This window comes from Ceratotherium simum, chromosome 13 (assembly GCF_057802395.1).
Source record: "Ceratotherium simum simum isolate JZ-2026a chromosome 13, ASM5780239v1, whole genome shotgun sequence".
Lineage (NCBI taxonomy): Eukaryota > Metazoa > Chordata > Mammalia > Perissodactyla > Rhinocerotidae > Ceratotherium > Ceratotherium simum.
In genome coordinates, this window is record NC_141912.1 from 27,596,175 (window position 1) to 27,622,327 (window position 26,153).

Below are 26,153 nucleotides of genomic sequence, written 5' to 3' on the forward strand. Positions count from 1 at the left end.
ATTATTTATTTATTAATAAAAACAACTACAATAATGTCAAATGGCTTACACAGAGATTACTATTTACAAAACAATTTTCTAAGCATTTTACTGATATTAACTAATTTAATACTCATCACAAACTTGTGATTTAAACAAAGAAGAACTAGGATTATTAACCCAAGAGATTTAATTAATCGAAAATATTCCCTTTAGTTACCTTTATTCTGATGCTTAGATTTTGTATTAAATTTAGAACATTTCATCTGTTCATTTAGCAATAGTTATTGTTCGCTTACTCTGGCACTGGTGTAATAGGATGAGCAGGACAAATGTATTTCCTGCCCTCTAGTTGGAGGGAGAATGGTCTAAATCAAACTTCAGTGAAACTCTTTCTTAGTTGATAGCAGAGATTCCAGCCTCACAGCTTTCCCTAGGAAGAGTTCTCAAGTTTCTGGTGTGAAATGAAGTTGCACTTGAATCTCTGAAGAGCGAATGTGAGCGGCAGTGGATGACTAGAAGTGTAACAATACGCTCGCCCCACTTAGAAGAACAAGCAAGATTGTTTCATTCAGTGTTGTGGATGAAGTGCCCCTGATGGTGGTTTTGAGCTGACAAAAGACATTTTGAAATTCGGTGAACGTGGGTGAGAGAGAAAAGAGTCCCTCCCAACAAAGTTGACAAGAGAGCTAAGAGGCTTCGGAGGGAGAGAAAAAGCAGCAACATTGTCGTGTAAAAGAAAGTTCCCCTTTCTAAAAGTATGCAATAAGTATAAAAAAGCACACAAACTCTCACGAGTGGAAGAGGCTTCTTGATAGTCATTTTATCACTGAGGTTCTCAGAGCCGGAAGAGACCTTAGGGGTTACCCAGTTTGGCTTCCCAGGTGGGGGCTGGAGTTAGTAATGTGGCTTAGGAAAGAGCCGCAACAAGGACCCTGTACTGTCCCTCCTGCATCAGGGGTTACCCACCCCACCCACCCTGCCCAGTGTTGCTAGCAGTCAGGCTAAACCAATCTTGAGGTATGATACAAACGACCTCCCAGGAGGGATCTCGCGTTTCTCTGCTTTTCTCCAAAACACGTTCTCACCCGTTGCTGATTTATCACAGACTGAGCAATGCCACGTCCTAGAGAGGGCTTGTTACAAACGCAAATAAAAGGAATCGCAGAGCCAGGATTCTGGTACCACTCAGAACGCAGGAATCCTAGCAGAAGTTTTGATCAAGAGGAAAGGAAATGGGTCCCTCGAATGCGAATGCAGAGGCAGAGGGACCCTGTGAAGGTCTGGGTGGATGGAAGTCTCCGGCACGCAGGGCGGCGGGCTGGAGCGGAGTCGGCGAGCCAGGGTTGACTGGCATCCAACAATGTGTGCCAGGCCTGGTTTTACCTGTTATTAGGCATTCGCCAAGTATTTCACCGCTCTTAAGTGTCAAATCCATCGGTTTTGCGGTGGTTGTGAAATGTACTTTAAGACGCCAGACTCAAACGGTGATTGTGACAATTAAGCCAGGGAAAGGGCGATGAGATACATTGCTACAAAATGTCTGGCGGTACTGCCGAGAGGAAGAAGTTGAAGCAAGGAGATTCCCACATGACGAGGTGGCCGAGTGGTTAAGGCGATGGACTGCTAATCCATTGTGCTCTGCACGCGTGGGTTCGAATCCCATCCTCGTCGGGTCGGCTGGCTAAGCATTACAATGAGAAAAGAAAACACTTCCTTTTGGTGAGTTAATTCCGTACTCACCACCCAGATGAGTAATTTCCTCTAATCCTTCCTGTTTTCTGCTTCCTCAGTAGCACTTTCTGTGGCTGTGAATTTAATTTATCAATTGATTTATTTGATTCATGTTTCATTCCCCCACCAAATTTTTATTCCAAGTTTTGCTTAGCAGAGACTCCCCATCAAGGAAACAATTGAAGAATTAATTGAGGAACATAGAGAAACATTGCTTAACAAATATAAAGGAACTGATAAAATTACCCATAGAGTAATGTACACGAAATTATGTATACTAAACCTTATGGGTTATTTAAGGCATTTTCAGGCTAGTTTTATCTCTACTGCTAATTTTTTCTATTATCTTTTATGCTAACTTTAAAAGCAACCATTATTGTCAAAGGACTCCTATCTTTGACAAGGAGGAGTATGTGTCTTAGAGATATGACAAAACATAAAAGTACTTGTCATACATTTCCTTTTAGGGCTAAGTATTTCTTCCTGAGAAAAGCAAAGAAAATTGCGAGTATTGTGTAGTTTCTACCTGTGACTTCCATCTTGGCAGACCTTTGGAAGAAAAAAACAAAAGAATAACATTTCTTCATTTTATTTATTTTATTATTTCCATTTTCTGATAAGTACTACATTCACGTGATTCAAAAAGTATAAAAAGCTATATAGCAAAGTTTTGTCACCAATTATCCTTCCCGTCAGTTATCCTTACCGTCAGGTACTATTAGCTGTCATGTATGCCCTTTTGGATATACCATTTTGCTTGTGTGTGTGTCTATATGTGTAATATAAATGTCTAGCGGCATATACGCTGTGTTCTATGATGTCTTCACTTGTAAGATATTGCCACATTTCCTCCATAGGGGTTGTATTGATTTATACTCCTAGCCAACAAAGTAGAAAGGAGACCAGACCGTATCTGCTTACGCAGCGCTATAGGAGGGATTATTATTTCAACTAGCATTGTCACAGGTCATCTAAATGGAAGCACAAGCACTCACAGTGAAAAGGAAACAATTAGGAATCTTGAGTCCTCATAAACTTAGTGGCCTTTATTTATTACATATTTTCTGTATAACCACTGGCAGGTTATAAATTGGGCTGATTAAATGTGTAAGATTTAACGGATTTTAGGGATTGGTGAGGTTGAGCCTTTGTGTGGTTTGAAGGTAGAACTCATTTGTTTTATTAGAATGAAAATTTAAAATGTCTAAATCAGAGCTCTGAAATCGGATCACTGGATTCAAAACATTAGCTCTCACTCAACAGATGAGATAACTCTAGCTCAGTGGTTCTCCAAAGTGTGGTTCCCCCAAGCAACAGCATCCTCATCACCTGGAAACTTGTTAGAAATACAAACTCCAGGGCTGGGGCCCAACAATTTGTGCTTTAACAAGCTCTCCAGGTAATCCTGACTCATGCTCAAGTTTGAAGCTACTGCTCTAGTTTTGTTTTGTTTCAAAACATGGTTAACCTAGTTTCTGCCCATCTTGGTAACATCTTTTCTCCCCAGGACCCACGTTTCTCCCATCTTTCCAACATCAACATGAGTGTCTATCCTGAACCCTCCCGGCTCTGCCAGATTTACTCTCTCTAACTCCTACTCTGTCCGTGTGCCAAAAGCTAGGACCCACAGAGCAAGCTAATGTGCTGTCAAAGACAGCAGCCAAAGACCACCAGGAGCAAGTCTGTAGTCTGACAAAATCATTTTATTGAATCAACACAGCGACAGGATACTCCGGAGTAACCGACAGGACACCCCAGAGTAGCCGCTCCGCAAGAGGAATGAGAGAAGCGTCTTTGGTTAAGGATTGAGTTTCCGTTGAAGGATTCTGAAGAGGCTCTATGGGAGGCGGGGATCTAGGTTGGTGGCTGTTTCTGAGGCGGGATTAGAAGAAGCGAGGATTAACTAGGAATTGGGTATTGTCACGAAAAGAGGGCAGTTTTAGGTATCCCCAGTAATAGGTGGGTGTAGAAGAGCGCGTCTGGAGCATTCCAAGGCAGTAATCACTCAAGGAGGGGGCCGTTGTGGCGTTTTGCGGCGGCTGCGTGATCTGGGGGAAATAGTGTTCCTGTTAACTTTGCAGCTGGCTTTACCTGTCTCTGTTCCCAGCCTGACAACGGCAGCGTCGCTTTTTTCTTTTTCAACCGGAGCAATTTCCTTCCTTTCCGTCTAGACAAGTTTCTACTCTTTCAGTGGACATTTCCGATCCCTAAGCCTCGGCTTCGGGGAATTATCCTCCGGGTGCTCCGCCTGTGGGCGTTTGGGAGACTTTGGAGAGGCAGCAGACAGAGGTTCCCTGGGTTTCACCCGAGGCCGAGGGCCCAGGAGGCCAGGCGCGGAAGTATTGGCAGCCGCAGGGGACGCTCCGCCCCGCCCCGCCCCGCCCCGTGCCCCGCCCCGTGCCCCGGCCCCGGCCCGCCCCCGTGCCCCGGCCCGCCCCGCGCCCCGGCCCCGCCCGCCCCCGCGCCCCGCCCCGACGCGCCCCGCCCCCGCGCCCCGCCCCGCCCCGCCGCGCGCCGCCCGCGCCCCGGCCCCGGCCCCCGTGCCCCGCCCCCGCGCCCCGCCCCGCCGCGCTCCGCCCCGCCCCGCCGCGCTCCGCCCCGCCCCGCCGCGCTCCGCCCCGCCCCGCGCTCTGCCTCGCGCTCCGCCCCGCCCCGCCCCGCCGCGCGTCCCCGCCCCCCGCCGCGCGCCCGACAGCTTCCAGGATCCACCGCCAGGGAAGTTTTCTCGCCTCGGTTCTCGCCTCGGGGAGAGCTGGGTGCCTGGACAGTGGGAACCCGAACTCCCCAATTCTCTGCCCGCTGCTGGTTTCCGAGGCGTTTCCAAGCTAGGGTTGGGGTTGGGTTGCGGTGGGCGGTGAGGAAGGAAGAAGCGAAAGCAGACGAGCGTGAATGTCTGGGTGGCTGGGGAGGTCTCCTCTCCCAGAGGTGGAGAGTGACCCGGACGCGCCCCCCGCAGAGAAGAAAGCGCACCCCCCGGCCGGAGGTCGGCGGTAGGGTGGCCAGATAAAATACAGAACACCCAGTTAAATTTGAATTTCAGATAAAGAAGGAAGAATTTTTTATCTACAAATCCGGCAGACCTAGTCGGTGGCTCCGCGCGTCGGTGAGCGGGCCGCGGGGCAGGGCGGCGGCCGGGAGAGGGCCCCCCCTCGGAGGACTCGGGGGCCACAGGGGAGCTCCTCTCAGGAAGTGTTACCATCCCGCCCTTTTCACCTGATCCCGAGGAGTTTTATAAACTTCCGAAGGGAACTGTCCGTTTCTGACTTCTCCAGGGTTCAGCCTACTTTGGACCACAGAAAAGAGGCATTAAATTTCGACTTGAGAACTCCTTCGCTTTCAAATATAACTTTCTTACCTCTTGAAGCTGAATATATCATTAAGTCAGAAGGGAGTTTTACTTAAAAGAGGGGAGAAATGGGCTGCTCCAAAACTGGACCCAAAGGTCGCACGGAGATTTGAACTCTGATCGTCAGATTCAAAGTCCACAGTGCTAACCGTTACACAAGAGGAGAGCTGCCTTGTGGTGTTTACCGTGATTAAGTGAAATGAATTGGCAGCGTCTTAAAGAGTTTCTGACGAAAACAGTCGTTCTTATGCCGTTTGCCACCAAGCTGTGCGGTGGCACCAGCTCCTGAGACTCTCAGAAGAGCTAGGTTTGTGCCAAGACAAGGGAAACTGCAGTGTAGGTCTCAAGTTCTGTTCCTGGTGGTGAAGAGAAAACTGACCAAATGCACTGGGATTCGCCTGTAATGTCGCTGTCACACACTTCTGGTGGGAGAGTAAAATGCCTTTCCAAGGGCAAATTGGTGCATCATTTATCACCATTTAAAAGTAGATGTCAGACTTCAAAAACAGACTTGAACATTTATGGTCAACTGATTTTCATCAAAGGTGCCAAGGTGATTTAGTGAATCTAGAGGGGAAAGGAGTCTTTTCAAGAAATGGTGCTGCAACAATTTGGCAGCAGCCATGTGGGAGGAAAAATGATGAATTTTCATTCTTACTTCACACCATACACCAAAAATTACTCACAATGGCTAATAGACCTAAATAAAACCTAAAACTAAAACCTAGAACTCTAAAATTTCTAAAAGAAAACTCAAGAGAAAATCTTTATGACTTCGAGTTAGGCAAATATTTTAAAAATAGGACAGAATATATAAAACAAAAGAAAAATAGAAAAATTAGACTTTATAAAAATTTAAAACTTCTGTTCTTTGAAAGGCACCATTAATAAAAATGAAAGGACAAGCCTCAGACTGGGAGAAAATACTTGCAAAGCACATTTCTGATAAAAAGACTGTATCCAGGTTATGTAAAGAACTCTTACAAATCAAAAATAGGAAAACAATCCCATCCCCCATTAAAATGGGGGAAAGATTTGAATTTAGACCTCAACAAAGAAAATATATAGATGGCACATAAGCACATGAAAAGATCTCAGTATCATTAGTCATGAGGGAAATTCAATTAAAACCACAGTAAAATACCACCTCACAGCTAATAGAGGTGTTTAGCTATTAGGCTAAAATTTAAAAAAATAATAAACCTAACAATACTAAATGCTAATGAGGATGTGTAGCAGCTAGAACTCTCATACATTGTCAGTAGGAATATAAAATGGCACAGCCACTGGGAAATACAGTTTGGCAGTTTCTTATGACATGAAACAAATACTCTATGAATCAACAATCCTTCTCCTGAGTATTTACTCATGAGAAATGAAAATATACGTCCACCTCTAAGTGAATGTTTATAGCAGCTTTATTCATAATTGCCCAAAACTGGAAACAACCCAGATGTCCACCACCTGGTGAATGGATAAGCAAATTGTGGTACATCCATGCAATGGAATATTACTCAGCAATGTAAAAAACAAACCACCGATACACACAACAACATGCCTGAATCTCAGAAGCAGAAACCAGATGCAAGTGCTTATGTTATGTTATATGATTCCATTCCAGAAAAGGCAAAGGATATGAGTGAAAAATCAGGTCAGTGATTATCAGGGGCTGGGAGTGGAAGGAAAGACTGACTAAAAAGGAACAAGGGGAATATTGGGGGGTGCTGGAAATGTATATCTTGATTGTAGCAGTCTTTACATGACAATATGTGTTTGTCAAAATTCACCTAACTGTACACATTGGTGAATTTTACTGTAGGCAAATTATATCTTAATAAACCTGACTTTTAAAAAAAAAATGAATATCATCACTCAGCAATTCCATTTCTAACACTCTATCCTATAGAAATACTTGCCTAAGTTCATCAAGGTATTTATCAAAGAATGGTCAAGACAGTAGTGTTTGAAAGAGACTGTTAGTAGAAGGTTGGTTACAAATTACAGTGCCTATAAAATAGATGGTAACTGACATAAAAAGTACGCTGCAGAATAGTAATGTATAGCAGTTTCTATTTTTGTAAACATAATTCTAGATGTACACATACAATTATATATTCACTTATAAGTAGCTTGGAGGACTACACATCAAACTGTAGGCGTGGATTTTCTTTTTTAAGAATTGAATTGGGGATCCAGGGACTTTTCAATTACTACTGAATTTTGCTGTTGCAATGTCTGAAGGGGGTGGAAGGCAGAGGAGCATATAAGCTTTATCATTTCTTTTAAAACACATCTGCATAAGACAATTAATGGCCACTTAACATAGGACTCAGGAGTCATATTTATATTGGATGCTGACCACCCACCGCGCTGAGCTCGGTGGTGACACTAGCGGGAAGAACATGACAGAACTAAAAAGTAAAATCCCTAACTGCAAAGGATGTGTTGTCCTTTCGGCTGATGGAGATGGGGACGAGGGGCAAAACCGCACTGGAGCGTGTGCGTTTAACAGTGGCTGGGCAAGGAGAGACCGCCCCATCTTGGACCCAAAAATTTTCAACCGTTTGGGGGTCACCCCTTTAAGGATCTTAGTAAAGACTCTCAAAACTCGTGGGTTCCGGGATTTTCTGGAGACTGTTCAGAAAACTCAAGGCAGGACCCTAACCTGGGGGAGGGGTAGGATGGACTCGCAGGGCAAAGAGCAATGGGGCCGCTGATCTCCAATCTTTGCTGGATGAGTTCCCAGGTCCTTCTGGCCTTAAAATGTTCTGAATCAGAAAGACCAAAATTTAGGAATCAGTGGGGTCCAAAGCAGGAAGAACGACTGAGTGGAAAAGAAGATCTATTTAATAAGCACCCCTCTGGCACCTCTTAGGCGTTGCGCGCTCTTAACCGGGCGCCGGCACGGGCTGGGAGCGCGGGGAGGGGGCACGCGGGGCGCAATCCCGCAGCTCCCGCGATGGCTCCCGCGCTCCTGCACCCCTGGCGAGATCACACGGCCGAGGCCTTTCGCTCTCTCTCTCCTTTTTGCTCCAAGTCCAATTCCCTGGTTTTTTCCTTCTCTTGCACCTCCAGTTCCCGAGAACCTTTAAATACCCTGGGCTGAAACGGTGCGCGCTGCTGAAATGGTGTGAGTTAGGCGGCAGACGGTGTGGTCAGGCTCCAGTTTCAACACTGAGGTCAGCTATGCGCTCAGGGATGAGTTCCTGCGACGCTCTCGATCGCTGGTCCCAGTCAGCAGTGTTTGTAACTGCAAATGCAGATGAAACAAAGATATGACTTTATTCAACGCTATGCAAACTAATTTAAAAACCTGGTTGCAATGTATATATTTCCAGAAAATATAATATACCGAAAGAACCTTAGAAGAAAGAAAATCCACACAGACCAGTTACACTTGAAGACATAAAAAGCTGTCAATAAACTACCTCCCCAAAAGCATCAGACACAAGAGTTTCACAGGTGAATTTTAAGAAACCGTTTACAGAACAGATAACTCGAATGCATTTAAAACTGTTCCAGAACAGAGAAAAAGATAGGAATGTTAGATTTTGGAGGAGAACAATCTGAATATTAATCTCGAAACCCAAAATTGATTACCAATAAGAAAACCACATATTTTTCTCACTTATGCTGAATCTTAAAATAGGAGAAAATGGAATTCAGCAGCACATTAAAGGAATAAATAATTTACCATGACAAAATAGAGGTGAGCATAAAAATTGTTTAAAATTAAGAAATCTTGAAACGTAATTCATCATGTGAACATATCTAAGGAGAAATGGCATATAAGCATTTAAATAGCTGTGGTAAAGACATTTGATTACATTAACATCCACTTTTGACATTTTAAAAAAATTTAATAAAAAAGAATAGATGGTTCCTTACAGAAGATGAGAAAACATATGTAACTTACATCAACAGCCATCATCTTGCTTTTCAGAGAAAACATTATATGCCTTCCCTTTGAAGTTAGCAACTCTCTGAGATGAGAGATGTCCACTCTCACTACTATTATTTTATATTATTCTGGAGGAACTAGCAATGTATTTAGCAAGAGAAATAAATAAACTTGAAAGGAGTTGAAATTATCATCATATTAGATATACAAAAGTGTCCCAGGATTTGTTTATAAAATTAAATATATTTATAAAAATAAACAAGAGAAATCAATCGCCTTCCTGCACACACACGCACACACAAAACGGAAAAAAGACCCCATTTACAGTAACAGCAAAAGAGATAAAACATTGAGAAATAAAATTAAGAGGAAATTACAAGATCAATAATAAGAAAAATTTAAATATTGTTGACTGACCCAAGATATGGAGAAAGAGACATATCAATTTTTTCTACAAGTTAGTCTAGGTATTTAATATAATGCCAATAAAAATTAAAATAGAATTTTGTTTTCAAACTGGATGAATTGCTTCTAAAGTTTATGTGAAAAGTAAACAAGCATTAGCATCCAGGAAAATTCAGAAAAGAAGAATAACAAGGAAGACACAGGCCTTCTGGGTATTAAAACATATTACAAGCTACTGTTAAATGAGTTCAACAAGGAGGCCATTAGACTGAGGTGGCTCTAACGCTGTAGCAGCCTACTTAAGCAAACCAAAATCTAAGCCTGTAAATGCCTGAAGGTTACAAAATCAAAACCTAAGGACAACCGATCACAAACAGCCAACTAGGCTTTACGCTATAGCCAGTCCATAATTTCCTTGCTTTATTCCCACCTTTTCTCTGTAAAGTTTTTCCTGAGCTCCTGTTGGTGGAGCACTCCTAACCACTTCCGGTTTGGCACTGCCCATTGGAATCAATTTTTGCTCAAATAAACTCTTAAAAACTTTAATATGACTCAGTTTACGTTTTAACACTACAATGAATAAAACGTAGTGCAAACAAGATAGAAAATCCAGAAGTAGGCACAGATATTTAAGCATTTGATAAAGATGACATTTCAAGTCAGTGGAGAAAAGATGGATTATTCAATAAATGGTACTGGGCCAGCTGGGTAGATATCTGAAAAAAATGGAGTGTAATCCACACCTCACATCTTACAACTGGATAATTTCCAGGTGGAAATTTAAATAGGAAATTTAAAAATTTAAAAATTTCCTATTTAAAAATTTAAATAGGAAAAAAATAAAACCATAAAAGTACTAGAAGAAACCATGTGAGAATTTTATTTTATGGTCTTGGCACAAGGGAGGCCTTTTTATCACAAATAACATAAAAGATTAGCAAATTTAACTACTTAAAAATTAAAAATTTCTTTGCAACTTAAACCACTACAAAGTAGAATAGAAAAATTCCAAATTATCACAAAAGGCTTATTTCCCTAATATATCATGATCATACAAATCAACAAGAGAAAGACAATCACAAACAGGAAAAAGGGAAAGGGTATGAGCAGAATATTCACAGAAAGAAAATGTACGTGAATATTAATTTACTCAATCTTGTTCATTTTTAAAGAAATGCTAATTAATACTACAATAATATACCATTTTTTACCTATCAGGTTGTTGGCACAGATTAAAAAGTTTGGTGAGATTGGAGGTGATATCATTTTGGATATTGTTAGAGAGCTGTAAATTTTTACAACCACTTTGGAGGGTAATTTAGTAGTGTATATCAATTTTACAAATGCATATATTCTTTGACTCAGAATTTCTACTTCTAGGAATTTTATCCTAGCGATAATCTCATATATGTGTAAGATGACATATGTATGAAAATATTTAGTTCAGCATTGTTTATAAATAGAAAATGATTGGAAATAGCCTCACTGCTCATCAACTGAGGACTGGCTAAATAAATCTGCACAACAGAATATTATGCAACTGTCAAACATAAAGAGGCATGGAGCCGGCCCCGTGGCTTATCTGTTAAGTGCTCTCACTCCACTACTGGCAGCCCCGGTTCGGATCCCAGGCGCGCACCGACGCACGGCTTCTCCAGCCATGCTGAGGCGGCGTCACACATACAGCAACTAGAAGGATGTGCAACTATGACATACAATTATCTACTGGGGCTTTGGGGAGAAAAAGGGAAAAAAAAAAAAAGGGAGGAGGATTGGCAATAGATGTTAGCTCAAGGCCAGTCTTCCTCAGCAAAAAGAGGAGGATTGGCATGGACGTTAGCTCAGGGCTGATCTTCCTCACAAAAAACAATTAAAAAAAAAAAAAAAAGAGGCAGATCTATGTCTATGGCTACAGGAAAAACTCCAAGATTCATTGTTAAATAAAACAAGCAAAATATGGAATAATATGCATAATTTTCTACTATTTGTGTAAAATAATGGGGATAAATTATATATAAATATAAATATTTGCTTCTATGTGCATAAAATATCTCTGAAAGGTTACATAAGAAATCAATAGCTTTGGCTGTTTCTATGGAATGAAATTAGGTGAGTGGGGGTAGGAGTAGGATACAGATTTTTCTTTAAAAATTGTTTATTTTGAAAATGTTTAAATAGAGAGAGAGAGATATAGTACATATCCAGGATCCACAGTTCTAAAATCCATAAAATTCTGAAATTTCTTTTTTTCCCTAAATTTGGCACTAAAACTCATCTGGGGCAAATCCTGAAGTGAAATGAACTGAGATTCCTTATAGTCTTAATCTGAATTCTGAAACACATCTACTCCCAAAAGCTTATGTATAATCTATAATGAACATCCATATAGTCACCTAGATTTTATAACTGTTCACATTCTGCCATATGTGCTTTCTCTCTCTCTCTGCTGAAATATTTTAAAGTAAATTATAGATGTCATGACATACCACCCTGAATACTTCAGTACCCATCTCTAAAAAATAAGGACATTTTCCTGTGGAACTACAATGTCATTCTTAAACTCAACAAAAGAGAAAAATCACAGGAAGATTTTTCAGTGTATGCTTTTTTGTACTTTTTGTATTTTGACTCTGTGGCTCTATAACTTATTCAATGTATAATAAAATTTAAAATTAAAAATAAACTTAAAATTGATCAGAAAGCTATGGGATCTGCCCAAGGTATCATTAAGGAATAGGGAAGAAAGATTCACAAGAACCCAGTTGAAAGTAGAGATTGAAAAAAACAAATAATTTCATTTCGCTGTCCAACTAAGTTGGGGCTGGTATGAGCAGGGCTTTCGTCAAGTCAGTACTGACAGAGGCATGGTAGGTATGGAAAGCCTATCCAAATCCAAAACAAGTGTCTGCCGCTTTGAAGAAAAGTTTTGTTATCTCCATGATGGAGAGAGTTCAGTGTAATCAACTTGCCACCAGGTGACTGGCTGTTCCAGGATTGGTTGAGGCTCTTGCAAAGTGGCCTCTCAACAGTGATGGTGTCTAGATTAGTCTTAGTGAAAGAAAGGCTTTTTAAAAAAAAATTTTGAGCCTATGCACATCCTCCATCATAGCAGCCATGGTCATGTTCAAAAGCTTCTTGAGCAAATAGAGATAGCTGAAAAAACAGTTGCTAACATCCGTAGGGCAGATCAGCTTCCTCACTTGCTTATTGAAACCCTCTTACACAGCAGGTTAGTGAACATTCATATGGGCCACAAATAATTTTACACTTGGGTCTATCCAGCTACCAGCTAGTTCCCTCAATCGCTTTGTCATTAATCCTCCAAATCTTTTTCTTCTTCTCTTTCTCCTTCCCCTTCTTTTTTCTTTTTGACCTTATGACATAACCCACAGCAGAGTCAGTATCCAATATGCCTGCTTCCAGATTGAGGTAACCCTCACTCTTTTTAGTTAGTCTTGTAGTCAGCATTTCTTCTTGTCTCTGAGCTGAGTGGAATTTTTAATATTTTCAGTAGGAATTCCCAATTCTAAATTAAAAATAATCCCTTCTGTCCCAGGACACTCGTCAAGGTACTGCTATAGGGGAATCTCCTCCCAAACAGACAAATGAGAGCCAGTATTTCTTAGAGCTGTTTAACTACAGGGACATTCAATGCACTGTGCATTTGACCCTAGAGTGGAGCCTGCCTGAGTGCTACAGTTGACCTACTTAACAAGCACACATAAACCAGTTAGAGAGTCAGTGAGACATCTGAGAGTTTCATACAAATATGAAAACTGTGGGGGCCAGCCCGTGACGCAAGTGGTTATGTGTGCGCCCTCTGCTGCGGCGGCCCGGGGTTCGCCAGTTCGGATCCGGGTGCCACTGACGCACTGCTTGGCAAGCCATGCTGTGGTGGCGCCCCATATAAAGTGGAGGAAGATGGGCACGGATGTTAGCCCAGGGCCAGTCTTCCTCAGCAAAAAAAAAAAAAAAAAAAAAGGAGGAGGATTGGCAGATGTTAGCACAGGGCTGATCTCCTCACAAAAAGAAAAGAAAACTGTGTATATTTGTCACAGAGGGGAATTCAAAATAGAAGAGAATGACATATGTAAACACTCTATTCAACTCCAGGAAGAGCTGAGCCTTTACTCCCACTATATAGTTTGTTAGGAAAGTTTGTATGAGAGCTTTGCAAATGAAGTACTATGCTGGAGAAAGTTATCAGGATCTTGAGCAAATTTTCTTCATGCTGGTGCTCTTTTAGTGGTTACACACATTGGATATTTGGAAGAAGCTGAAGTAAAGGATGAAGCCTGTGTTTATTTAATACCCTCACACGGCTGGGTTGAGGAAAATAACCAAAGAAATTTACTGCGCTACAGTTTTGTAGTTAAAATGCATTACAAAACCTCCACTAACACACAAGATACTTTCTTCCTGCTATGATAAAATAACGAGGTTCTGTGAAAACAAAACAAAACAGTTTAATCCATGCTATACCACCATTCTGACTGACATAATAAAATTGATCAATGACTAACAGTACTTATAAATATGCTTTTGTGTACCAATAAAGCTAATTTAATTGGTTTTGGATTGATTTTTTATTACTACTAAAAATCCAGACGACTTTTGTAGCAAAAAAAAAACAAAAACAAAAGGAAGGGAGGAAAGACGGAAAAGAAAGAAAGAGCGAGAAAGAAAGAAAGAAAGGAAAAAGGGAGGGAGGAGGGATGTCTATCAATATGTAGGGGCCTGGACAAATAAATTGCAGTAAACGAGCTTTGTACTATTAAGCAGTCACTAAATGAGCTAGACCTACATGACCAATAAAGATGTCTAAGACAGATGAAGTGAAAACGCTAAAATAAGTGATGGAGAAAAAGCTAAAATGCAAAATATGAGAGATCAGAATTATACATACAAATTCCAAGCCACGGGGACAGCGGCTACCTCAGGGAAGTGGGACTAAGGAGGGACAGGGTGGGGTTCCACCCTTTAATTTATTAATTTTGGCAGTTTGAGGTGTTTTTTTTTTAAGGCATAGGTAATGTATTAATTTTTTAAATGTTTTAAAAATACGCATTTTCAATAGTCTGTGCTTCATCTGTGCTTTCAGTTCAAAACCTGTATGGGGCCCACCCACGTATGAAATTGATTATGTGACTCACTGTTGAAAGGGAACCTGACGCCCTGGAAACTGGGGTCTGACGCCAAGGGGAGGCAAGCGCAGGAGGCAGGAAACGAGACCCGGAATCCTAGACCAGCCGGAAGTGCCTCTGCCCGGTGGGCCCCGCGGGGGGCTGGCCTCTTCCCGCCGGGCCATTGTTCCCGCGGGCGCGCTCCTTCCCACGCCGTTGCCCCTCTCCCTGCTCGCTGCCTCCCGGCCTCGTGAGTCCGCCGCTGCAAGCCGGGGTGAGGTGGGTGTGGCTGAGAATGGGTGTGGACGGTGCCCCGGGGAGGTCCGAGCCGGGGGAGGGGCGGTGGTCTGTGCTCGGGAGCTGGGGCGCCCTTTGGACCCGGCTCGCCATCCCCGGCTGTGGGGACAGGGCACGGGAGAGGGCTATGAGAGGACTGCGAGGATGAAGGGTCACCACCGTGAATAACGACAGCAGGATTAGGATTTAGGGTAGGAAATGCCTGGAGTCTGGAGAAATACCCTTGGGGAGGAGGAAGTCAAGGACAAATTTAAAGAGTCTCCGCAGCCTTCGTCATGGAGAGCCGGTGTCCCCTCTCAGAACCTTTTGGTTCTAAAAGAAGATTAGGGGGCGTTGAATGGACTGGTTTTCATCGCAGAATGTGACAGTTCCCTATTCCCTTTCCCTTATAGTCCATTGATTCTCAAACTTTAGAGTACATGCAGATCACTGGAGAGCATGTTAAAGATGCATATTCCGGGGCTCCCCATCCTTCCCCTCTCACGCCAAACCCCCATTCCCTTAGATGTCTGCTGCAGGCCTGCCAAGCTGGAATTCAGCTGCTGAGCTGAACTTCCTGACATTTTGGAAATACACAGGCCTCCTGGGTCACAGGCACTGCCTGGGTGTGAGCAGAAGACTTCTCCCTTGGGCCTCTATGGATTCTTAGGATTGTCCTCACAAAAAATTTGGCCTTAGGCAACCCACTTAACTTCCCCTGGCCTCCATTTCTTATGTAGTGAAATATTCATTGTAGTAATCAAACCTCAGAGTGTAATTGTGAGGATTGTATATGGTCTTGTATCTGAAAGCATGTAGTAGACTGTTGCAATGTTGACTGTTGCTCTGGAAGCAGAGCAGTGTGGAAATCTCACAGGACTTGGAATCTACCTAAGTTTTCCTTTCTGTCAGTTTAGTGAAAATGATATCAACCTTAAATGGTTGTTTTGAAGATGAATTTTAAAAACTCAAGTAAAGATTTCAATAAAAGTTCATTCATTTAGTCAAAGACAGGAACAATATTTCCGTTTATTCTTTCTCTAATTTGATTTTCATGTGAGTCTGAACTTTTTAACCATTCTGAGTGGTATGTGTGGTCCCTAATTCCTCCATGAACTCTGTAAGGTATTATTGCTATTTCTTTTTCACATTAAGAAAAAACTGAGATTGAAAAAAGATAATTGGCACAAGGTCAGACAATTGGTAGATGTTAGAACCAGAATAAAACCCTTGTCTGGGTGACTTGAAACTCTATGCTCTTTGTACATTATGACCTTATATTTTCCATTGTTCCCATCCTTTGGTCACCAAGTCAATTTACTTTCATTGAAGAGCTTCAGGGTCTATGACAATTGTTCATATTATCAGTTCCTATCATCAGCTATTGCCTATTTTCTATATAAACAATGATTTTTACTTCTTAGGAGGGAGCCTTCAAAGGTGTTTCTGAAACAAGCTCCAGCTGGAGGGTGCCTTTTAAGCTGTTTGAGGTCAGGATGAATACAGACTCAAAGAAGATTTTATCCTTGGATGTTCAAACTCCTGAGGTATGGGAAGAACTTCTGACAGTGAAAATGGAGGCAGAAAGTCACCTCCAAACGCAGGAATCCAGACTGAAACGCAATAATCCATTGGCAAGGGAAATTTTCCGAAGGCGCTTTCGGCAGCTCTGCTACCAGGAGACCCCTGGACCAAGGGAGGCTCTTACGCGACTCCGGGAACTTTGCTACCAGTGGTTGAGGCCACATGTGAGCACGAAAGAGCAGATTTTGGATCTGCTGGTGCTGGAGCAGTTCCTGTCCATCCTGCCCAAGGAGCTGCAGGGCTGGGTGCGGGAACACTGTCCGGAGAGTGGGGAAGAGGCTGTGATTTTGCTGGAGGATCTGGAGAGAGAGCTGGATGAACCACAATATGAGGTAGGAAGGGAGATTTGCCAGGGAAAAAGTAGATGTGGGTCACGAAGGACCTTTATATCCTCTGCTTTGTATCTTCTTGACTTTGGTGATTAAATTTTCTGCTTATTTCTAGGAAGTGTTTCTTTAGACAGTTAATTTCTTCAGAAGTCAAATCTTGTCTTTTTGTCCCCAGATGGTAGCCCCCAGACAGGGGCAAGAAGACCTCTCTACAGAGACAGTGCCTGTCGGAGAACACACATCACTGAGCCTTCAGTCTCAGCCTAAGGAGCCCCAGTTCACATGTGACTCTGCTCAGGAGTCCCATTCAATTGGAGAGACAGGTGAGGGACAGGATTTATCTGATATTGAACATGTCCCACCTGGTCAAGCAAAAACACAAAACCTAGAGCTGGGGAGACAGGAGATCAGAAGACTCTTTACCAGATAGCAGCAGCACTCAGTGCTTCTGAGTGCCTAGGGTGCTCATCTTTGTCCCCTCTCCCTGCATGCAGTCTTCCCCCTGAGGGCCATCCTGGAAGCTCTCTGGTCTCCTGGCACATGGTACATTAGGAAAACTTTCAGGAATCACTGTGGAGAGCAGCTTTAGAGAATGGGCTTCAAGGCTTGACAGACATAAGGTAAATCATGGCTGCCCCTCTTAGAAACTGCTTGTACTTGGGCAGGTTACTTAACTACTTGATCTCAGTTCTCTCATCTGCCAAATGGGGTTGATAATAGTATTGTCTTAGTCTGCCCAGGCTGCCATAACAGAATACCACAGACTGGGTGGCTTAAATAACAGAATGTGTTTTCTCATAGTTCTAGATGCTAGGAATCCAAGATCAAGTTGGTTTCTTTTTTTTTTTTTTTTTTTTGTGAGGAGATCAGCCCTGTGCTAACATCTGTAATCCTCCTCTTTTTTTTGCTGAGGAAGACTGGCCCTGGGCTAACATCCACGCCCATTTTCCTCCACTTTATATGGGAGGCCGACACAGCATGGCCTGACAAGCGGTGCGTTGGTGCGCGCCCAGGATCTGAACCGGTGAACCCTGGGCCGCCGCAGTGGAGTGCACGCACTTAACCGCTTGCGCCACCGGGCCAGCCCCTCAAGTTGATTTTTGGTGAGACCTCTCTTCCTGGCTTGTAGAAGGCTTCCTTCTTGCTGTGTTCCCACATAGATATTCCTCTGTGCACGTGCATGTGGAGAGAGAGAGAGCTTTGTCCTCTTCTTATAAGGACATCAGTCCTATTGGATTAGGGCTCCAACTTTATGACCTCATTTAACCTTAATTGCCTTCTTAAAGGCCTTGTCTGCAAATACGGTCACTCGGGGGTTAAGGCTTCAACATATGAATTTGGGTTGGGGGGGCACACAATTCAGACTAGAACAAGTATGTACCTCAGAAGGTTGTCGTGAGCGTTGAATACACATAATTTATGAATACACTTGTCGTGCATTATGCTTAATAATGGTAGCTGTTCTTATCAGAAATTACCAGTGCTACCCTCGCCGACTGGGATTTACACTCGCAGTAGAAAGGTATGAGGGGCCAGCCCCGTGGTGTAGTGGTTAAGTGCATGCGATCCGCTGCTGGCGGCCTGGGTTCGGATCCCGGGCACGCACCAAGGCACCATTTGTCAGGTCATGCTGTGGCGGCATCCCATATAAAGTGGAGGAAGATAGGCACAGATGTTAGCCCAGGGCCAGTCTTCCTCAGGAAAAAGAGGAGGATTGGCATGGATGTTAGTTCAGGGCTGATCTTCCTCAAAAAAAAAAAAAAAAAAGAAAGGTATGAGATATGCTCAGTAGGTGGCAGACTGGATGGAGAATCCAGTGGAATAACACTTGCCATTTCCTTATAGGTAATCTTCTTAATGGTGGCAGTACTGGGCACCAGTGGTGTAGCATTGGACACTTGGGGCTGAATCAGCTGCCTTCCCATTCTGGCTCTCCCTGTAGCAATTGGCTCCAGCTTCTAATTTCCCACAAAAACATCAGAGTCTCTTACTGACTTTGTTAACCTGACAATCAATCTACAGCACAGTTCTGGTGTTTTCATTTTCACATTACCCCCTTATGTATAAAGCCACAACCTCCCTTGCTTCTCTGTCTCCTGCCTCTATTTATTTCATCTACCCTAGCAATCATACAGTTATCATGGATTTCTATCACTTGGAACACATCTCTTGATTTAAGTTAAAATGTGTTTGTTGAGTATATTCTGTGCATACTGCAGACCTTCCTCTGACTCCCATTACCTCATCAGATTAAAATTCCTTCTGGTTTCATTTTCCTCCTTTATGAGCATCTTTCCAGTCAGTTCCTTTGTTTCTTTCTTCTTGCTGCCCCCATGAACTTGGACTTTTCATTTTCTAGCCATCTTCTCCTTTCTTCTACCTTCCAAACTGCCTCTAGAACCCTGCTGAGAACGCCTTCCTCCAGGAAGCACATCTGAGTAAGTTCATCCACACATCCACCCATCCATTTAGTCATTCATTCATTCAACAGATATTTATTCAACATTTACTATGGCTACTGGAGAGTATCCAGAGGCCATCTATGGATTGGAGAGTTCTCCCTATAGGACCATCAGTGCAGGTGTGTTTTATACATTCAGGAAAAGCCATAGTAACATAGTAAATGTTTGAGATTACAAGGACCAAATCCAAGTTCCAGCTCTTCAGTTTTTTAGCCAAGGAACATTTAAAGTTACTTTAGATCACTGAGTTTGAGTTTCTTTATAAATTCATGGTGATTGTAAAAAATCCAAATCATATAGATGTTTGTATAGTAAAAAGTGAAAGTTCTCCTCCAGATCCACTCCCCTGGAGTAACCACTGTCATCAAATTGCAGTGTATTTTCCAGACTTTTTTCTAAATATAGAGTCTGTCTAGCTATGTATTTATCTTTCTTTCTTTTTTTTTTTTCCAGTTCTTAAAGAGGTGGGATAATAACATCAAGGGGTTTTGTGGTGAGTTAGTTTGAGAATGTATGTGAAGGTGCTTTGTAAGTCATGGAAGGCTGTATAAATGGTAATTACTAGAAGGTGGGAAATGTCTTCGTTTCTATATTCTACCGAGTTCCCTTGTACATTTCAGATATAAGTATGAAGTTTGGGCAAAAGGGTAGGACTGATCCCTCTTGTGGCCCATTTCTTCTCTGCATACACATTTCTGTTTTCCAAACCTGTTGTCATCTCTCAGCTAAAAGGAGGGAGAGAACCCTGGTCTAACAACAGAGGAGTCCTAAGAGGTACCTATCCAGGTGTGTCAGCGACAATACAGTTAGAGGTGGGAGAAAGAGTCAGATGTTTTAGTAAAAAGAAGGGATCGGTGGCTGTTTTCCTTGGGCTTTTCTGGGTTGCAAGGTGGGAATCACACCCAGGGAACCCGAGACATCCTAAGGCCACCCCAGCAGCTGTTCTCTAGTGTTTAGAAAGTTTGAGTCTGTTTGTTTCCGTTCTCACCTTCAACTCCTCGAAATAGAGAGAGTCTGACTGGGTTGGCTGGACCCTATCCAATATGGGCCAGTCCTATGGGGCAGCATTTGCCTCAGGTGCCAGCCCCTGGGCCAGTCAGTTGAGGTCATACTATACCGTGAGGTCCATAGTAGTAGCATTGATTTCAACTCTTTCTGTTTTATTCATTCAACAAATATTTATTGAGTGACTACTATGTGCCAGGTATGATTCTCAGGGAATAAAACAGAAAGATCCTGCTGTCAGGGAGATTAGATTGTAGCAAGAGGAAAACAAATAATAAATATACAAATAAGGTGATGATATAGTCTGTTAGAAGGTGGCAAGTGCTATGGAATAAAGCAAAAATTGAATGGGATCAGGGAGATTATGAGTGCTACGGATGCGGCAAATAGATTGCAGTATTAAATAGAAGAATTAAGAAGGTGACAGTTGAGCAAAAACTTGAAGGAAGTGAAGGAATGAGGCTTGCTATTGTCTGAGGTGAGGGCTTTCCAGAAGAGAGAAGTGGTAGAGCACAGGCCTTGTGCTGGGAATGCACCTGGGATAGGTGTGGATTTGAAAGTCGTGAAGTACTGCCTGAGGCACCTAGAATTTGTTGCAGCTTAATACTTGTTCCATAAATGAATGAATGAATGAATACATGAGGTAACTTTCCTTGGAAAGTTGAGGCTCCCTACCTCAAAAGGAGGAGAGTGTTCTAAGGGAGAACTCCAGAGAAGCCACCTTGATCCTGACTCTCCTCTCCCCATGAAGAAGTATAAACAGGGGGCCGGCCCGGTGGCATAGTGGTTAAGATCATGTGCTCCTCTTCGGCGGCCCAGGGTTTGTAGGTTCGGATCCCGGGTGCAGACCTACACACCGCTTATCAAGCCATACTGTGGCAGGCGTCCCACATATAAAGTAAAGGAAGTGGGGCATGGTTGTTAGCCCAGGGCCAATCTTCTTCAGCAAAAAGAGGAGGATTGGCAACGGATGTTAGCTCAGGGCTAATCTTCCTCACCAAAAAAAAAAAAAAAAGAAGAAGAAGAAGAAGTATAAACAAATTCTCTCTGGGCCCAGTCCACATGAGGATGGACTGAGCTGCATTTTACCAAAGAGGACAGACTTCTTCATTACCTAGAGGAAGGTGTTACCACACTGGCCCTTCTGTTTCTAACCTCCTCCCTACTCTATGATGTAGAGTTACATCACAGGTGCTTCTATGATGTAGAAGGGCACGTAGCGACCCTCCCATAGGCTCAGGGAACAAGTGATATTTACCTGGTCTTTTTTGTTTCAGATGAAATGACCAACACTGAGGACAGAGAGTTGGTGCTAAGGAAAGACTGTCCTAAGATAGTGGAGCCACATGGGAAGATATTTTATGGACAGATCTGGGAGGTATCACACCAGGGTCCCCAACATGGAGACGTTGGTGGACATAGGGGTCAGATAGAGGGGCAGTGGGGAAGCCCCTTAGGAGAGGGGCAGCACAAATGTGATGAATGTGGGAAGAGCTTTGCTCAGAGCTCAGGTCTCATTCGACATCAAAGAATTCACACTGGAGAAAGACCCTATGAGTGTAATGAGTGTGGGAAGACCTTCAGTCGGAGTTCTGGTCTTTTTAATCACCGAGGAATCCACAATATCCAGAAACGGTACCACTGTAAGGAGTGTGGGAAGGCCTTCAGTCAGAGTGCGGGTCTTATCCAGCATCAGAGAATCCACAAGGGAGAAAAGCCCTATCAGTGCGGCCAGTGTGGTAAGAGCTATAGTCGGCGTTCGTTTCTCATTGAGCATCAGAGAAGCCACACCGGGGAGCGCCCTCACCAGTGCAACGACTGTGGGAAGAGCTTTAATCGCCACTGCAACCTCATCCGCCATCAGAAGATCCACACCGTGGCTGAGCTGGTCTAGTCCTTGCTATGTGCAAGTTTTCCAGATCATTGGCCAAGTCGAGTGGGGTAGCTTAAGACTAGAAAAGGCCTTTCTTCCTGTCTCCGCTAAATGTATTTTAGAACAAATGCTGACCTCTGGTCTGAGGACATCCAAAAAGGAATGTTCGGGTTTTTGAAGCTGCTGCTTTCCCTTTGGTTCCTTTACTCCTTCCCAGTTCTGACTACTCCCATGCCCCTTATTTATTCTCTTTGAGATGGCTGCTAAACCTTCCTAATAATGTAATAAATGGTATCGCTGTAGCCAACTTGCCTGGAAGATCTGTATCTGTGTTTAATTCTTAAAGATCACGTAGACCTTGCTCATGTTTTACCATAAATGGGTCTTTGGTGTTTCCCGTGACCAGTACCTACATGGCAAACACCTTTTCCCCTTACTGCTTCCCTCTGGCACCTACATGACGCTCCCTTGGAACCAGCATTGGCTGGGTGTTTCACCGTTTGCAGAGTGCTTCCCTTTACTTAACCACAGTTGGTCCTCACAACAACCACACAGGGAAATGAGGATTATTATTATCCCGTCTTACAGATGAGGAATCAAAGACTCAGAAAATCCAAGCACCAGAGCCAAGGTTTAAACCCTGGACTTTTATTTTTAGTAACTTTTTTATTTTTGGAATTATTTTAGACTTATAAACAAGTTGCCAAGATGGAGTTCTCATATACCCTTCACCTAGCTTCCCCTAATGTTAACATCTAACATCAAGTCTTTTTAGTTAGACCCTTGGCTTTTGACTCCAAATCCCTGTCTGTTTACAGTGTTCTGCTTCTTATTGGTATTCTCAGATTTCCTCATTTAAGTTTAGCCATTTGGAAGTCTGTTAGTGCCTTTCCATCACATCTTCAGCGTTACAAAAAGCCATTTTTATCCTGAGTACAGGCCATGTCAGAGAACCGGATCATCATCCAGATAAGATGCTTTAAAAACTACTGTCTTGGGCCGGCCCTGTGGCTTAGTGGTTAAGTGTGCGCGCTCTGCTACTGGCTGCCCGGGTTCGGATCCCAGGCGCGCACCGACGCACCGCTTCTCTGGCCATGCTGAGGCCGCGTCCCACATACAGCAACTAGAAGGATGTGCAGCTATGACATACAACTATCTACTGGGGCTTTGGGGGAAAAAAAAGGAGGAGGATTGGCAATAGATGTTAGCTCAGAGCCGGTCTTCCTCAGCAAAGAGAGGAGGATTAGCACGGATGATAGCTTAAGGCTGATCTTCCTCACACACACACAAAAAAACTACTGTCTTAATCTCCTGAATGTTTCCTTTCTGTTGCTTGGCTTAGGTCTGCAGAAAAATTTTCCTCCCTGTGTAGATTGTTGGGAAATTTTTCCTAGAGTTTCAACAATGGGTGAGAGAATGTTTTAGCAGCAGCACACATAAGAGTTGTGTGCCTTGAGTGTTCTGCCCCCAAGGGAAGCTCTTTCCCAGGGAAGTTTCCTCATGGGGAGGAGGAATCTCTCCTCCTTGGGACTGAAACAGGCTTGAGGCTCCCACAGACTCTCTTGGCCTCCCCTCCTTTATTCCCTCTTATGATTTCTCTGCCAAGGCTGCAGCCCCATCTCTCCTTTAATGTATTTGATGAGATGGGAGTGAGGGCAGGAACATCCTGCAGTTTGCTCAGATGACCCTGTGCATACACAGTTTGAGCTTTGTGCTGTTTTTCGTAACTCCTAAATGTGTTGCCCTAAATGTGTTGCCCAGGGAAGCCAACTCTTTTTTTTTTTGTGAGGAAGATCAGCCCTGAGCTAACATCCATGCTAATCCTCCTCTTTTTGCTGAAGAAGACTGGCTCTGAGCTAACATCTACTGCCAATCCTCCTCCTTTTTTTTTCCCCCAAAGCCCCAGTAGATAGTTGTATGTCATAGTTGCACATCCTTCTAGTTGCTGTATGTGGGATGCGGCCTCAGCATGGCCGGAGAAGCGGTGCGTTGGTGCGCGCCCAGGATCCGAACCCGGGCCGCCAGTAGTGGAGCGCACGCACTTAACCGCTAAGCCGCGGGGCCGCCCGGGGAGCCAACTCTTGAATTGGGGATTATGTAATTTAACTCTTATGGAAAATTTCAAACAAACAGCAGTAGAATAGTATAGTGAACCCCCATGTACTCATCACCCAGCTTCAACAGTTATCAACTCCTGGCCCATCTGTTTCATTTATACCTCCTCCTCACTTCCTCTGGATAACTTTGAAGCAAACTTAAAATGTAAATGTTGATTCAGGTTGAGATCATTAAGCAGACCTGGTGACTGAGCCTTTCTTTTCCTGATCCAAGTCTCTCCATTTTTCTTGTTTCTCCACTGAGTGAGTGGCCTTGGAAGTTGGGTTTTAAGTCAAAGCCCTTATTAACGGTTTCCGATCATAGGGAGATAAATTACCTAATACACAGCATCACCTAAGATTTCCATAAAACATCAGCTTAAACTAAGGCATCCAATCCCCTCTCTCAGGGAGAAGTTCTACATTCGGGGGCAGCCCAAGATGAATTTCCACATCATAGCAGGTTTAAAGCGTAAAGCTCTGGGATCATTTGATAGAAATGTTAATGTAAAATACCTTCCCCTGCCAAACAGAAATGGTCTGGGGATTAGCTGTCACGGGTTACATTAATTGTCGTAAATAGAGTCCTCTGTCTTGAGTGAGAAAAAGTTCAAATATTGAAGTAGCCTCTTCTCATCCTTCATTGTGTCTGCGTACCACATGGTTTAGTAAAAAAGGAGTGGACCAGGAGTCAGGTCCCCTAGGATGCAGTCCATGCCCAGTGAGTTCTAGAGTGTGGGACCTCAGATAAGCCACTTGGTTGGGTTGCCAAGAGGTAGAGCCTAGCCAGGGATTCTGGTCCAGGGGATTTACTGAGGAGAAATAAACTGCAGGAAAAAAACTGCATGGCAGTGAGGGAAGCAGGATATGGAAGAAGAAAGGGCTGAGCGAGATGTGGTCTCAGTTCAGGTTTAACTTTAGCCTGATTTGGAGGAGGGGCCTCTGGAATAAAACTTGCCCTGGGTCAAGGGGCCAGCCTTTTGTACCCTCAGTCAGTCACTTATTGACTGAGGGCTGCCCTGAGAGAGTAGAGCAGCACCCTTGTCCAAGGGTAATTCTTCAGAGAAGGGGCGTCTATGGGCCATTAGCAGCCACCTCTCACGACAATCAGGAAATGGGTGCGCTGCCCTTCACGGCAGTGGGGGAATGGGTGTGCTGACTTGCTGAAGGGGACCTGAGGAGGACACCACTGGCATCTATCACTGTACTTAACCTCTCAAGGCCCCAGTTTCTTCACCTAGCTTCCTACTTTTCAGGCTTGTTCTGATGAACCACAGACAGCCATATATGAAAGGACATTGTAATCTATAAATGCTACATCAAACAAATAGAAGGTGATATTATTACTAAATCTGAATATGATATATCAAGGCAAAAGGAGGATCTGACATAGGGGTGAAAGATTTCTCTTTTTTTCTTTTTTGTGAGGAAGATTAGCTTTGAGCTAACATCTGCTGCCAATCTCCCTCTTTTTGCTGAGGAAGATTGGCCCTGGGCTAACATCCGTGCCCATCTTCCTCTACTTTATCTGGGACGCTGCCACAGCATGGCTTGACAAATGGTGCGTTGGTGTGCGCCAGGATCTGAACCTGAGAACCCTAGGCCGCCGCAGCGGAGCACATGCACTTAACCGCTGCACCGCCGGGGTGGCCCCTGAGATTTCTCTTTTAACTGAAAGTTTTTGTGGGACTTTTTCTTTTATCTCAGATTTTTTTTTTTAATTTGTATTATGGACTGCACTCACACAGGTTTTGAAAGTAAATTAATATTAAAAAGTAAAGGCTTGTGTGTTGAGTGAAATTCTGTTTCCATATATATTTATACCTGAACTAATCATTTAGTTTATGTGTAATGTAAATTTGTTCTGCAACAATCTCTCAACTAAATCAATCTAAAAATTCTCCCATCCCGACTTCTTTCCTTCTCTGCTGATCTCACCCCACCTGTCTTAGTCTGCTTGGGCTATCATAACAAAGTACCATGGGCTGGGTGGCTTATAGAATTTTGAGAATAGAACAATAGAATATTGTTCTATTGAGA

At 43.3% G+C, this 26,153-nt stretch overlaps 1 protein-coding gene, 1 long non-coding RNA gene and 1 other non-coding gene across 3 annotated transcripts; 2 read left to right on the forward strand and 1 right to left on the reverse strand.

Annotated features, from left to right (window-relative positions):
• The first annotated feature begins 1,571 nt into the window (after positions 1 to 1,571).
• On the forward strand, positions 1,572 to 1,653 carry TRNAS-GCU (transfer RNA serine (anticodon GCU)). Its single transcript has one exon. It is a non-coding gene; the product is annotated as a tRNA-Ser (tRNA).
• A 4,806-nt stretch (positions 1,654 to 6,459) lies between these two features.
• On the reverse strand, positions 6,460 to 14,691 carry LOC147915560 (uncharacterized). The gene is made up of 2 exons (XR_015554027.1): positions 14,519 to 14,691; positions 6,460 to 8,309 (listed from the first exon to the last, which is right to left on the reverse strand). It is a non-coding gene; the product is annotated as an uncharacterized LOC147915560 (long non-coding RNA).
• ZSCAN9 (zinc finger and SCAN domain containing 9) lies at positions 14,672 to 22,329 on the forward strand. The gene is made up of 4 exons (XM_004441749.3): positions 14,672 to 14,767; positions 16,189 to 16,680; positions 16,853 to 17,000; positions 21,422 to 22,329. Exons 2-4 carry the CDS (start codon positions 16,261 to 16,263, stop codon positions 22,036 to 22,038), a joined length of 1,185 nt encoding a protein of 394 aa, XP_004441806.2. The 5' UTR covers positions 14,672 to 14,767; positions 16,189 to 16,260; the 3' UTR covers positions 22,039 to 22,329.
• Positions 22,330 to 26,153: the final 3,824 nt, after the last annotated feature.

Bases quoted from the DNA above. Each gene is read 5' to 3' on its own strand.
- ZSCAN9 (XM_004441749.3), top strand. From the start codon at position 16,261: ATGAATACAGACTCAAAGAAGATTTTATCCTTGGATGTTCAAACTCCT. The intron at 16,681-16,852 runs GTAGGAAGGGAG...TTTTGTCCCCAG, and splicing joins TGGATGAACCACAATATGAG to ATGGTAGCCCCCAGACAGGG. The intron at 17,001-21,421 runs GTGAGGGACAGG...TTTTTGTTTCAG, and splicing joins CCATTCAATTGGAGAGACAG to ATGAAATGACCAACACTGAG.